The sequence below is a fragment of the Cynara cardunculus genome (assembly GCF_001531365.2).
Source record: "Cynara cardunculus var. scolymus isolate 2C chromosome LG 5, CcrdV1, whole genome shotgun sequence".
NCBI classification, from domain to species: Eukaryota; Viridiplantae; Streptophyta; class Magnoliopsida; order Asterales; family Asteraceae; genus Cynara; species Cynara cardunculus.
The window spans coordinates 26,685,398-26,700,152 of record NC_037532.1 but is presented as its reverse complement, the minus strand read 5'-3'; the positions used below and the strand labels follow the sequence as shown (position 1 = coordinate 26,700,152).

At 34.0% G+C, this 14,755-nt stretch overlaps 1 protein-coding gene across 1 annotated transcript; it reads left to right on the top strand.

Moving 5' to 3' along the window:
- The first annotated feature begins 895 nt into the window (after nt 1-895).
- On the top strand, nt 896-8,919 carry LOC112513646 (NAC domain-containing protein 86-like). Its single transcript, XM_025119974.1, has 6 exons — nt 896-1,052; nt 2,768-3,045; nt 3,836-4,162; nt 6,361-6,774; nt 7,737-7,812; nt 8,339-8,919. The coding sequence occupies exons 1-6, from the start codon at nt 896-898 to the stop codon at nt 8,917-8,919; spliced, it is 1,833 nt and encodes a 610-aa protein (XP_024975742.1).
- Nucleotides 8,920-14,755: the final 5,836 nt, after the last annotated feature.

Sequence of the window (14,755 nt, the reverse complement as noted above, 5' to 3'; positions counted from 1 at the left end):
GGTGGCCGGGGTGGATGCGAGGGGTTTGAATGTCATAGGGTTTGGGTATGGTAAATTAATCTAAGTTTTTTTTTATATATTCTAAAACCTTCATAACCAGTTACATATATATTTTTAGGGTAAAAGAATGTACGTAACCAACGTGAAAGTCCAGAATACTCCAATTTTTTTCATTTTGAATGATTAAGTTCTTATTCTGTTTTTTTTTTTAATGAAAAAACTTTAAACTTTTTCATTTGAAATTATTAAATCCCTTAACTTTATCAACCATCTAAAAACTGATTATCTACGTCCTTTTAACCCAAAAAACTACCTAAACCAACTAGAAGGGTTTAAAATAAAAAAACCTTAATCGGTTTTACCATTCATAAACCATACGTTTATTCGAACCCTATGAAATGGAGAGGAGAGAGATTGATAATAAAGAGAAAAAGAGAGAGGCGGTTGAGAAGAGAAGAGAAGAGAAGAGAAGAAAGAGCAAATAAAGAAAGCATCATGGTGATGGGAAAAAACAAATTTATTTAAAGATAAAGTGGTGTTCCAACCCTACTTGCTTTTTCTCCCTCAATTTCCCCTCCTGCTCCTCTCTCCCTCCCTTTGCATCTTCTTCCATCTTCCCCTCAGGTCCCTCCTCTCTCTCTCTCTCTCTCTCTATATATATATATATATATGTATCTATATCTTTCTTTATATGTGTCTGTAAATACTATAGACTTACAAAGATTTGAAGGCTAATCATATAAAATTGTTATATATATATATATATATGCAGTGTTCTTGCTTCTATAGCCTGTGTTTCTTTCTGGGTACAACAAGATTGGCTGGAAAATCTGTTTTTCTTCCCATTTTCTGTCTGCTTATAATTCAAGAATAACTTGGATATCAATAAACATCAATGGCACCAGTATCTTTGCCTCCCGGTTTCCGGTTTCATCCCACCGATGAAGAACTTGTTGCTTACTATCTCAAACGGAAAATTAACGGCCATGAAATCGAGCTCCAAGTTATCCCTGAGGTTGATCTCTACAAGTGCGAACCCTGGGATTTACCAGGTACCTTTCAATTCATACTTATGTAACATTTTCTTCATAGCAAATTGTAAATTATTTCGAAAAACAACTTAAACAAACCTTGATCACTAAGTCTGCAGTTTTGACGTCCATCTTCTTATTTATTACGTAAAACTCACAACGTAACTTTAAAAAGAAAAAAAGCAATTTATGAATGAATGTGGCCTCAAGTATATAAGTGTAGGGAATTGATCAGATTCCATCCAAAGGGTGTTTCATTTTATTCTTTCCATTTTCATCTTTATATCTAAAGGTGATATTACACCTCGCCTCAATCTTCTTTACCAATGCTTCAACTTTGTTCATCATCATTATATGTTTTTTCCATATTCAAAACCTCCATTTTTAGGTCAAGGCGAAACATCAAACACTTCTAGGTCAAAGATCTTCAGAGTTACGAATTGAAGATGACTCTATTTTTGGTCATTTAAGCATATAACCTTAAACGAGATTTTAATTGAATCTTTGACATCTGATCTATTAATTAAAGAAAAAAAGGGGCTCCGTACTCATCAACCAGAAGCTCAATGATTTAATTAGAATCTCCTAAAAATATTATGTACCCTATATATGAACGTCGCAATATTTCCAAAAAAGTTTTAACGCGCGACTCGTTTTATTATATATTTGTTGTTATTATGATAAAATATGACGGAGTTGATGATATTGATTTACAATATTTATTTATTTAATATTTTGCTTAAGCATAAAATTAAAGGGAATTAATTAAGGGTGGTCCAATCTCTTTTTGGTTGCTATTAGAACACAAAATGAAGCGGCAATTAGGTCACAAAAAGATTGAAGTCAAAAAAGCAAAGAGAAAAGAACTTGACCGCATTTTATTTGTTCTTTCAAAGACACAGATGATCACAACTTTTTCTTTCTTTATTACTTCTTTCCTTAAATCATGTATTTTCATCATTCATCTCATAAATTTAACACAAGTTTAAATCATTTCAATCAATCTAGCTGTGGTATATATGTGATATATATATATATATGTATGTATATATATGTATGTATGTATGTATAGAGAGAGAGAATATGAAGATCATGCGAATTGAAACCATCATGTTTTCGTTAGACTCGTTAAAGGAGTTGTGAAGAAAAGGTTAATATGTGAATTACTGAAAGCATAAAAAAAAATCTATTTTGAACATAAATATGTGAACCCATGTTAACTATAAATTATTCATATATGTATTTTCAAATTAATTTTTTCAATCATTCACATATGAACATTCTCTTTACAATCCATCTCAAGAAAACAAGGTGGTCCCATAGGAACCCAACTCATATATACATATACATATACATCAAGAACCCAACTCATATATACATATACATCAGGAACCCAACTAAATTCGATATCATATATAATTACACACATCCATGATACCTACGCTTAATCGTATAATGATTAAACACATCTTGCATTGATAACACATAACTTAACCAAGTCATATGCATCTCCTTTAGGTGTATATAATCATATATAATTAAATTTGTTTATCACGTGTAATCAAATATGATTTTTGAACTTCTCGTTTACTCGTAAGTTGGTTAACTTCTCACATAATCCTCCCCCCTTTCTCTCTCTCTCTCTCTCTCTCTCTATATATATATATATATATATGCTTTTGTGGTTGTGTTTTTATTTCAGTATTCTTCTAATTGAGATTTTGAAATCTTGTTAGGGAAATCGTTGTTACCAAGCAAAGACTTAGAATGGTATTTCTTTAGTCCAAGAGATCGTAAATACCCAAATGGATCAAGGACAAATCGTGCCACGAAAAGTGGGTACTGGAAGGCAACAGGGAAGGATCGGAAAGTAAACTCACAATCACGAGCCATGGGGATGAAGAAAACCCTAGTTTACTACCGAGGGAGAGCACCCCATGGTTCTCGTACCGACTGGGTTATGCATGAATATCGTCTTGATGAAAGAGAATGTGAAACCGCATCTGGCTTACAGGTACGCAACTCGTTATTTTTAAATTTCGTTGAAACGTGTTTTTATGGACGAATCACTAGATTCGCTTACATACTTTTAATGGTTGTGTATTAAATACTTACCATCTCTTACGGGGTAATTAAAAACTTATCATTTCTTACCGGATAGGATACTTTTACATGGTAAGAAATAATGATCCTACAACAAAATTAGATTTATATGATGTTAAAAATGTCTAAGTTTTTTAATAGATTATTCTATACGATTTAAGTTTATAGTGTAACATATGTAAAAGGGTTATAATAAGTTCATATGAGTATATGTTGTTTTTAATCATGTAACATATTTTAGAATGTTTTTGAAATAAAGTGTCACATTTAGTTTTCTTATATGAGATTATTTAAAAAAAAATGTTTTATAAAAACAAGTGTTCTGTAAAAAATTAATATCGGGTCCTATAAAACTAAAATCACAAAAAACGTCCTATAAAATTATGACAACTCTTTTACATAGGATGTGTACTATTATTTGGTTCTATAAAACAATCTATTATAATGTGTGTATATATATATATATATATATATATTGGGTGTCTTGTAAACCCAATTTTGTTGTAGTGTCATTTTTAACAGCAATCTTATTGCATCACTTTGCTAACCAAGAACCTTAACTGATCCGATTAGCACTTGCCAAACAAGAGACATTTAATCATATTATGCTATTTTGATGACTCAGAATCTTACTGAAAAATGGTAACCTAGTTTGTGTTGTGAAACAACCCTTAATTAGTCGACTTTTTTGTAACTAAAAGTTGCAGGATGCTTATTCGCTTTGTCGAGTGTTCAAGAAGAGCTTGAACGCTCCAAAGGCGACCACCACGGGAGACCGTTATGCAACCGCAGCTAGTGATCATTCGTCATGTATCGATCTTTATTCCGACGGAGGAAGAGGAGGTGAAGATATGGAGACTTGCAATTATCCAACACCACCAATGGCTTCTACAATCATCCATGGATCAAATGGTATAATTAGTGATAGAAGTGATGTCAAATGGACTCAGTACTTATCAGAAGATGCATTCACCTTCACAAATCCATCCTTTCCCAACTGTGGCAATCTTCCTTATCCACCATCAAAGGTACATATACAAAAATTGGTTTTATTGCATACTGTATATCTAAATATTTTAATAGACTGCTTTATATACTATAACAAAGTTTGTATGACGTCTAAAATGTATAAACATCGTAAAATAACTTTTTAGAACGTCTAAAAGCGTCCTATAAATCTATTGTAACGATTTTAGATAATACATTTTTATAGTTTGGTCCTATAAACCCAAGATTCCAAATGGCGTGAGGTATGGCGTGACGGCGAGATCAAGCCTCAAGTCATACGAGTTACGACAAGACCATGACATTTTCCATGGGGTGGCTTAAGACGACAAATATATACAGGGCCGGCCCTGGGCCTAGGCCAAAGGGGCGACGGCCCAGGGCATCAAAAATGTTAAGGGCATCAAAATTTTTTAAGCCCAATGTATATACTAGGTTCAGTTTGTATTTGGGCCTTAAAAAATATTACTGTTAGCCTTTATTAAGAGTCCATTCCACATTTCCACTTACCGGTCCATATCCATCATCGATTCATCCTCAATCAGTCCCTCGCTCTCGCCTCTCGCTCTCGCAACAGAAATCGAAATCCAGAAATCGAAATCCTTTCGCAAGCTTTCGCTCTCGCTCGACGCTCTCTCTCTGCCTCTCTCGACTCTCGAGTATCGACGGCCTTCTGCCGTCTACCGTTTGCGGCTGCCTCAGTCGCCGACTCGCCGGTCGCTCTCGGCTCTCGCCCATCGCCCGCTCTGCTCTCACCCATCGCCCTCTCTGCTCTCTCTTGAGCCATTGACATTGAGGTTAGGGATTTAACATTTAAATCTTTAACCTATGTTATTAATTTATTATAGTACTTATTTGGTTATTTTATTAACTTTATTTTTAATAAATTTAAAGTTGTTTGATTGGAAAACCTAATAATGAAAATATGAAACTTTAGTGCTTAGAAGCTGTGAATTGTGATTCTTTGATTGTGGTTTGTTGGGTTGTTTTACTGTTTAAGTCATATTTACGGTCTACCATGAGTCAAGAAAGATTGAACGGACTAGCAATCTTGAGTATTGAGAGTAAGTTTTTAGCTAATATTAGTTATGACAAAGTGATAGATATTTTTGCTTCAAAAAATGCAAGAAGACATCGTTTTAGGTGAATGGTGATGTACTTTATCTTTTGTTACACGGGGTTTTGGTTTATGTCATCCCGTGGTGCACTTTATCTTTTGTTACACGGGGTTTTGGTTTATGTCCCCCCCGTTGCATCATTTTTGTTATATTTAAGGGGCACTTTTTTGTTAGATTGACTAGGTTCCAAAACCCTTCAAATAGTTTATTTTGGTTTTTATTTACACGTATAAGGGGCATTTTTTTTACTTCCGCCGTGGGCATCCAAAATCTCAGGGCCGGCCCTGAATATATATATATATATATATATATGTGTGTGTGTGTGTGTGTGTGTGTGTATTTATGTCATTGAACTAATTATTAAGTTATTAAGAATTTAAATTCACATAAAAAGATAAATAAAAGAAGAACCATTATGATAATTTGATATCAAATATACAGAGTTAAATAAAAATGATATCAAATATACAAAGTAAGTCACTATTACGGTCTATGTTTGGTAATCAAACAACAAAATCAAAATAATGAAATCAAAGAACAACAAATGAAAGTAATCGAACAATATTTTTCGTATGCCGAGAAGTAATTTACGGTTTTTTCTTTTTCTCCATTTTGTTAATTAAATATTTGCCTCGTATAAACTATAAAATTATATTTACATTTACTCTTATTCAAATTTTAAAATTTGCAAATTTCCTCTCATGTCTTATAACGCCATAACGAGCCATGGCTCGCACCTATATCAACACTAAGAGGGTTAACGTGGTGGCAAGGCTGCGCCTCGACACCATGACGCGTTTTTTAGAACATTGTACAAACATAAGTTCTATAAAATATTCTATTAGGACGATTAGACAATATATACGTCCTATAAAGCCAATTTTGTTGTAGTGATATGACACAAGTTTATAGGACTAAATAATTGTACATCCTATACGAGGTATTCTCAATAGGATATGATGTTAGCACGTATAGATACACAGTGATGGATTTGGAGGTGGGGGGTTTGCCGGTGTGTACATATGCAGCCACAACTTTTTTGTCATAGTGTAAATATTTTAACAGTCTTTAAAAATGCTACCATTTTGTTTTTGAATGATCAGGTTGATATAACTTTGGAGTGTGCAAGGTTGCAGCATAGGTTATCGTTACCTCCATTGCAGGTACAAGATTTTCGACACCACGGCACGTCTAACTATATCGAGAACGTACCACAATCAAGCAACGGACCAACGATGGGTTCTCAGCAGGATCTGTTGCACGAAATCCTTTCGGTGGCTCAAGTTTCTATCAATCAGGATGAATGGGTTGGAAGTTTTGCAGCTGGAAATGATAACGATTTTTCGTTTCTGGCTAACAATAGCAATCAAATGCAAGATGTGGGCTCGTTTAGGTTCATGGGAGACGATCAAAATGCAAGGTCGATCGAGATTGGTGGTCTCGATGAACAAATGGAACCCGACCGGATGGTGGAGAATTTGAGATGGGTCGGGATGTCGACCAAGGATCTTGAAATGGTATGCACATAATAACATCTTTTCCGTATTCTAATCTAATTGTTTGAGAAAATAGACCATGCCGTAAAATATGTTGCAGATCGATCAAAGTCGTAAGCTTCGTGCATACTACAACAAAGTTGGTTTTAGAAAACTTTTTTTTATAATGTCCAAATGTTCTAATAGACTGTATAATATTATTACTTAAATTTATAAAAACAAACAATTGTATACCATATGTGTTACAACAAGTTTATATGACACTTTCATATTTTTAACAAGTTTTTTAGAATAATTTTATAAAAAAACGTCAATTAATCATTTTATATGACATTATTTAAAGATTTTGTCTTATAAAAACAATGTCATATAAAAAGATTGTGTTTATAACACACTCTTAAACATGTCATATAAAAAACTAATACGGTATTTTTATTTCAAAACTATCCTAAAAACTTGTTAGAATGCACAAATACATTATAACATCCTATTATAACACAATTATTTATTCTAATAATTTATAAACATAAGTCCTATAAAACAGTCTATTCAAAAATTTAGACATATTTGACTTTTTTTTAATTGTAATATATGAAGTTAGAATTTGCATTATATCAAAAAATTATATATAGAGAGAGACGGTTTCAAACGAGGACAATACCTATTTAATAAAATAAGAAAATGGACGAACCTGATTTTACACTAATATCACGTACAAAGTCATGTGATTCATGCGACTTTGTCCCGTGACTTGAAGTCACGGCCAAAGTCGTCCACACACCTTTTTTTGGCCTTTAATGGAAAGTCACATGTAATCTTGTACATAATTTAACCATTTTCATATTATCTTAAATAGTTAACAATTACGTTTTGATCCTCCCTTTTTATATATATATATATATATATATATATGTATGTATGTATGTGTGTGTGTGTGAATGTTCAACGTCCTTACACTTGCCTATATTTGTTGATACCCACAGGCCTTCTTGGATGATTACAAGAGTGTTACAGTGGAAAATACATCAAGTTTTCAGAGGGAGGAACAAGAGGTTCAAGGTACAACTCACTAAGCCTTGGTTACCCTCTAAATAAGCTCTACATTTTCATTACTTTAGCTAACAATACTAAAACAAAAAGGTTTATAGGATACCAAAAATGTTCAACTGTCATAATAGACTGTTTGATAGAATTTAAATTCATACCATCAAACAATTGTACATACTTTGTAAAAATATTGCAATAAGTTTATATGACGTTTTTCAATTTTTTAACTAGTTTTTAGGAAATTTTTAAAATAAACGACATTTGAATGGTTTACTATACGGGTCCTATGAACATCCTTTTATAGGACATAATAGTGTCATATAAAAGAAGTAATAGGACACGTACATGGTTTCAAAAGTGTTTTACATAAACGTTTTATAGATTTATTGTAATGTTTTTACAAGCGTTATAGAAACTTAAATCTTATAAAACAGTCTATTAAGATACTTAGACATTTTTAGCATCCTATAAACCTTATTTTGTTATAGTACAAGAACCCGTTTCTTCAAATTTGTTGGTAAAAAGAGATTTAATCCAGTTGCAGAAGAAAACCTTCATAACAACAACTTCACCAACAACACAGACGACCATTTCTCACTCGAACTCCTTAACCAAAATCAGAACGATCTTCACGACAACTTCTTAGACGACTGTGATTTCTCGACCAATAATCCAACCTTGGAAACTTACGAGAAAACCGAAATCAGTCATGGTCTACTGGTCTCAACACGACAGGTTTCGGACACATACTTTCACAGGATGGTGCCATCACAAACAGTGAAGATCCAAGTGAACCCAGGAACATTGGCAACACATGAAACAAAGCAATACAAAAATTCGTTCGAAACTGTTGCAGGTTCTTCAAAGGTGATCAATAAGAGCAACAGCAAGGAGACAACGACGAACCCACTCACGAACCTGGTTTCTTTGCTCTTAATATGTTGCATATATCCATCAATGGCAGATAATTATGAAGAAGATGATGCAATAAAGATGAAAAAGGAACAAGGATCATGGAGAATGTTGAAGAATGTGGTGATATGGCCTGCATGTGTGACTTTGGCTTTAGCAGTTTCTACTATTTGGATGCATCATAATTACTTGCCTAATTTTTCTTGAATGTTTTTTTTTAATTTTATACTAGATTATTGCTAACCACATGTAGAACGACGTCGTCTAACTAGGAAAAAGAAATGCAAAATTAGGTCTACTTATATAATTGTAATTTCTAATATTTTACATTTAATCATTATGAAGAAAATGATTGTTCTTATATCCGTTTTTTTTTTTCATGTATGTATCAGTTTTATTCAGTGCCGTATGACGTCTATTGACTATTAGCATGCTAAAAATGGGTTTATGGAGAGCAACTTCAAAATTTCGTGGCCTAATTTATGTTTGGGATCGTAGGGTTGTTTGTTTACCTTTTAATAGTTATATTAAAAGGCAATATTTGAATTGTTAAGAGGTGAATCTTGTTTGGCAAAAAAGTCTGTCTCTTAATGGTTCTAAAACTCTCTGAATGATTTTGTATTTTGGATCTCCCTTAACCATTAAGAGCCCTAATTTCATCGTACACAATTACCAAACAATTATATTTCATTTTTTTACTATATCAGTCTCTTAATCATTCTGACCACTTAATCATTTTGCACCAAACCATTCAACAATTGCCAAACAGCTCCTTATTAATTGTAGTTATTCACCAAACAAAAATCCTCATTTTTTAGATCAAAATGGGTCATTAATCAGGAATTTTTCTTAACTTTTTATTTCAGGCAAATTTAAAATTGTTCGAATTGTGTAATCGTCAATTACTGACATTGGTAACCGACCCAAAGCAATTTGATTATAATTTAATTCGTGATGATCATACGTAAAAAGTTCATATTCTTCAGTTATTGATAAACAATTTGTTGGACAATACTCAACTATATAGATTTATGAATCCATCTAATTAATTTTAGAATTTGTCGATTAAGAACAAAATATAATTAACTCTTCTTTATTCTTTTCATTTTGTCATTTTAAACATTTTTTGTTGTTATCATCTGTAATAACTTTAATAAGATATAAACCTTTATATTTATTTTGTTTATATTTTTTTCCAGATAGTGTATAGTTTTAGTATGGATATAACATGACCTCCAAGAAAATTGGGACAACCCTAGTTTTATTTGCTTAAATCGGATTTTATATTTTCATCCATTTTTTCAGGTTTCATTGGATATAAATGATTCTTAATTGATCTTTTGGCTGCGTTTGGTACATGAGACATAACAGGACAGGAAGGGACAAAACTCATTGTCCCGTGTTTGGCATGACATGAGACAAGACAAGGAACTCACCATCCCATTCCCATCTTTGGTGCAACGTGGGACAAAGACAAAAACTGGGACGACGAGGATAGGCATGGCAACGGGGCGGGGATGGGGCGGATTTGTAATCCCCGTCCCCGGCCCCGGCCCCGGTTTGTAGTAACGTCCCCCGGCCCCGATCCCCGGTGGGTACGGGGATTATTATCCCGTCACCGGTCAAATCTCTAACAGTCCCTGGTCAAACCCCGGTCAAACCCCGTAAATAGTATCCTTTTTATTGATTCTACCGGGGATCTCTGGCCCCGGCCCCGTCCCCGATTTGAGTAACATCCCCCGTCCCCGGTTTGTGTCTACTGGGGATTCCCGGCCCCAGGACCCGTTTTAGTGGGGAATCCCCGTCCCCGTTCGGGTCGGGTGAACCGGGTTCCCCACCGGGTCGGGACAAATCACCATCCCTAAACGACGGACAAAAAAAATATTTTTTTTCTTATACAAGATGAGACAAAAATGAGACATAAATTAAAAATATTACTTATTAACCCTCGTTTGATATATAACATTAATATGATATTTGTTTTAGTAGTCACCACCGCTAGTTGCGGCTGCCGCCACCACTGGTAGCCACCATCAGCCACCTCCACAACCACCATTGACCACCGACCACCACCGTCCATTGCCACTACCAATGTTGGCCATCTCCCTTCTCTTCTACTACAACAACCTCCTCCACCACCTTAACAACCATCGTCGGCCGTCGATCACCACTGTGTGCTGCGACCACCACTACCACCGTTGGTCACCTCCACATTTTCCTCTACTATAACCTCCTCCACCACCTTCACAACCATCGTCGACCTCCGACCAACACCGTTTATCTCCACTAACATGGCCACCTCATCTCCACCGTAAACACCACCATCGACTACCACTTTCTACCACCATCGGCTACCACTACCACCGTTGGCCACCACTATTGGTTACTACTATCTACCATATTCACATCCTCCACAACCACCACACTGTCCATCTCACCACTATTAGTATCGTCGGCTACCACCACCTCCACCATAACCACCATCACTGCCCACCATCACACCTACCTCCACCACATAGGCCATAACTACCTCATCCAACACTGTTGATTGCCACCACCACCACTATCCACCATCTTCATGTCCTCCACAACCACCATCGTCCACCAATTACCAATGCTTCTACCTCCACAACCATTGTTGTTGCAAAAATCTTCACCTTGCCTTCACCAATTGATAAGGATCTTCCAAACCGAATAAAATATAATTTATCCTTTGTATGAATCAAGTTTTTTCAAACTACCTTCAATTATATAAAAAAATTCATTCAAATTTGGTACTATTTTATATTTATGTATATGAAAATTGTGTAAAAATATTTATATTAAATTATTTAATTTATTTTGTTAATAATAACTATTATATGATATATATATATATATATATAATCATAAAATAACTTTTGAGGACAACTTGTCTAGTTTTGTACTGTCTAGTCCTAGTCATATCAAACACCAAACATACACTTGTTCTGCCAGTCCTGTCCAGACCTACTCTCTTGTCCTATCCATTACCGTCCAGCTCTGTTCTACCCAATCATGTATGCATACTAAATGCTACCTTAGTGTCCTAGTACTAAAGGGGACATGAACTGTATGAAGGGTGCTCCCTACGTTTCGGCCATTGGTTTCTATCATGTATATTGTGTTAAGTACAAACACCGGACATCTTGTATGCCCGAAGCATGACCAGTAGTATTAGTCAAACCTAGGATAATAGGGAAGAATATCCTAAAGTATATGGGAAAAAATAAGGATATGTTCTTACTGTACGACAATTAGGAAAGTGATATGTGTATCCAAAAGTATACAGATGCTACTTTTCAAACCGCCAAGATGACTTTAAATCGTAGTCAGATACGTGTTTGTGCTAAACAACGGTGTTGTGAGCTGTAAAAGCTACAAGCACAAATGCACAATAGCATATTCGATTACAAAATTGTAGATCCTCTCTCAAAGCGTATGAGTCAGAGCAAGCATGTTGCTCATCCTAGTGCAATAGGCTTGAAGTTTTTGTTGAACTTTGATTTGATCTGTAATTTTGGTAAAACTTTATTTGAACAATAAAACGATTATGTTTATATTGTTTTTATTGGACATGAGTATTTACATTAAACATTTATTTGCTCATTATTAGCATGTTTAAGTATCCTTAAATAAATACGATGATCACATTATTTAAAATTGTTCTTGATCGATTATTACCAGGGAACTAGTGATAAATAAAGATCACTGTGAAGTCTGGTCATAGCCCAAGTTGAAAGTGCACTAGGTGCAGCCATAGTCACATATATTTCTCCAAGGGACAAGGTGTTGGACAAAACCTATGATTGGTTGAATGAGGTTTTCACGGTTTGTACTAAATGCTTGATTTTTATTTTATCCCTCTTCTCTCTCTCTCTCTCTCTCTCTCTCTCTATATATATATATATATATATATTATTGCATATATATATTACATATAATTACTAAACCTTATTTTAAATTGTAGTCTATCGATAATTCAAACTATATAAATAAGGTGATATACTATATCAGTTTTAACTGATTGAATTGATTAGATACAGCCTTTCAAAAATTATATAAAAAAGAAACATTTTCTTTTTTGTAATACACATATAGATATAGGGTTATTGGGCTAGCACCCGATGGAAGATCTAGGCGTATTCGTATGTGGATCATGGATAAAAGAATCTTGTTTTGATTTCTAAGTGTTGCGTCCAAACCTTGCTAAATTCTGAAAAGTACAATTTCAAACACCCTATGATGTATGATTTTAATTAAATGCATCATTGGATCTGATTGAGTTTTAATTAGAAAAGTTTTATGATTTTATTTTGTAACCAAAATAAATAATTTCCCATTGCGTTTAAATGGTTAGAAAAAGTTTTAAAACCTAACGAATATCATTATTTGTTTTAGGCGAAAGTGCCGACTATAGAAAATGTGGATGCGTTTACAGTCAGAGAAATGTAAGGGTTGGATTAAACTTACGCCACGTAAGTATGGACTACTTTAGTTGTTGAGTTTGGATTAATTTTTGGTTTTGGGAAGATTTGCTTTTCAAATTAAACTTCGTGTTTTGGACTCGACTAAAATGATGTGTTTGTTTTTAAGAACATATATTTTTTCATGACCATTTAAAATGATATGTGTTTGTTTTTGGGAGAATTTGTTATGTTGTTTTTGTGTTTAATATATGTGCTTCTCATGTGTTTGTAACGTATGCTACTTTCAAGGTAATACATGGACTTTGAGGAAGAACTTTTGTTAGTTTTGATCATCTATTGGTATTGGAAATACAAGCTTTCATCAAGAATAGAACGGATAAGAGATAACACTTTTGCCATAATTGGACATGCATATACATTAGAATTCTTAGGCGGATCGAATACTCAATATGTTGAATTGATGCGGCTTTCTCGTATTCAAACATTAAAAAAAATGGTTGCAAAATAGTAAGAATGTCTTCTTCGAGGAGAAAATGGCTATATTTTACGAGTATTGGTTATTATAACGTTTTAGAATGGTCAAACGGAGATTTCAACACTCCACAGAGACTATTCATTGATATTTATGTGAGGTGCTAAGCGCAATGATAAAGTTTGCAAAAGAAGATATACGAGAAATACCTTTCAAGTAAAGGTCGTCTACATCAGAAAGTCAAAGAAATATAAGACGGATATTTTCGATAAGTTTTCTATTATTTTTTGTAAAACCAAAACATACAGTTGTGTCTAATACTTTGTATTTTTTTTAATAAATGGGACAATAGGTGTGTTAAATGGAACTCTCATACATTAAATCATGCTTGTTGATCAGCAAACTCGTTATAGAGGTAGAGAAAGAGGTCAATGTTATCACAATGTTTTAAGTATTTGTGATTTTAATATGTTTTTCACGTATGTTTGGGGCTGGATGGAAGGGTATAACATATAATGCTAGAGTGTTGAGAGAAGTTGCATTTAGTCACATTTCAATTGTAGATAAATATAATCTTTGTGATGTTGTTTATGCCAACACTTGTGGTTTTATGACTTCATACACAAATATGAGGTATTGGCTTGGTGATCTTCGACGACAACTTATCTTGTCAAAAGAAGAAAGGTTCAACCGCTCATGCGTAACTCAGAAACATTATCGAGCATGCCTACAGTGTCTTGAAGGCAAGTTTTCCAATTTTAAAGCAAATGGCTTCCTATCCGTTTTGAATACAAAAAAACATTGTAATTGCTTGTTTCGTGGTTTATAATTTTATAAGAAGATGCAATAGCCACGATCAGTTATTCATGGATTACGTCAATCCCCATGTTTATTGTCGAGGGAAAAGAAGAAATTGGAAGAGGCGATGAAGATGGCGTGGATGGAAGGCATTCTGGTACTCAAAACAATGAATACATGGCTAATTAACATGACCATATTGTGAATTGGTTATTGTTAAATACGTTAAATTAAGAATTGCTCAAAAACTATTACACTAAGATTTGATTGTTATATTTTTGTTTATTGTAGAACTTGAACAAATAATGTTATGCTTGTTTGGATT

Coding starts and splice junctions, on each gene's coding strand:
- LOC112513646 (XM_025119974.1), top strand. CDS start 896: ATGGCACCAGTATCTTTGCCTCCCGGTTTCCGGTTTCATCCCACCGAT. Junction 4,163..6,360: donor TTCCTTATCCACCATCAAAG/GTACATATACAA, acceptor TTGAATGATCAG/GTTGATATAACTTTGGAGTG. Junction 6,775..7,736: donor CGACCAAGGATCTTGAAATG/GTATGCACATAA, acceptor TGATACCCACAG/GCCTTCTTGGATGATTACAA.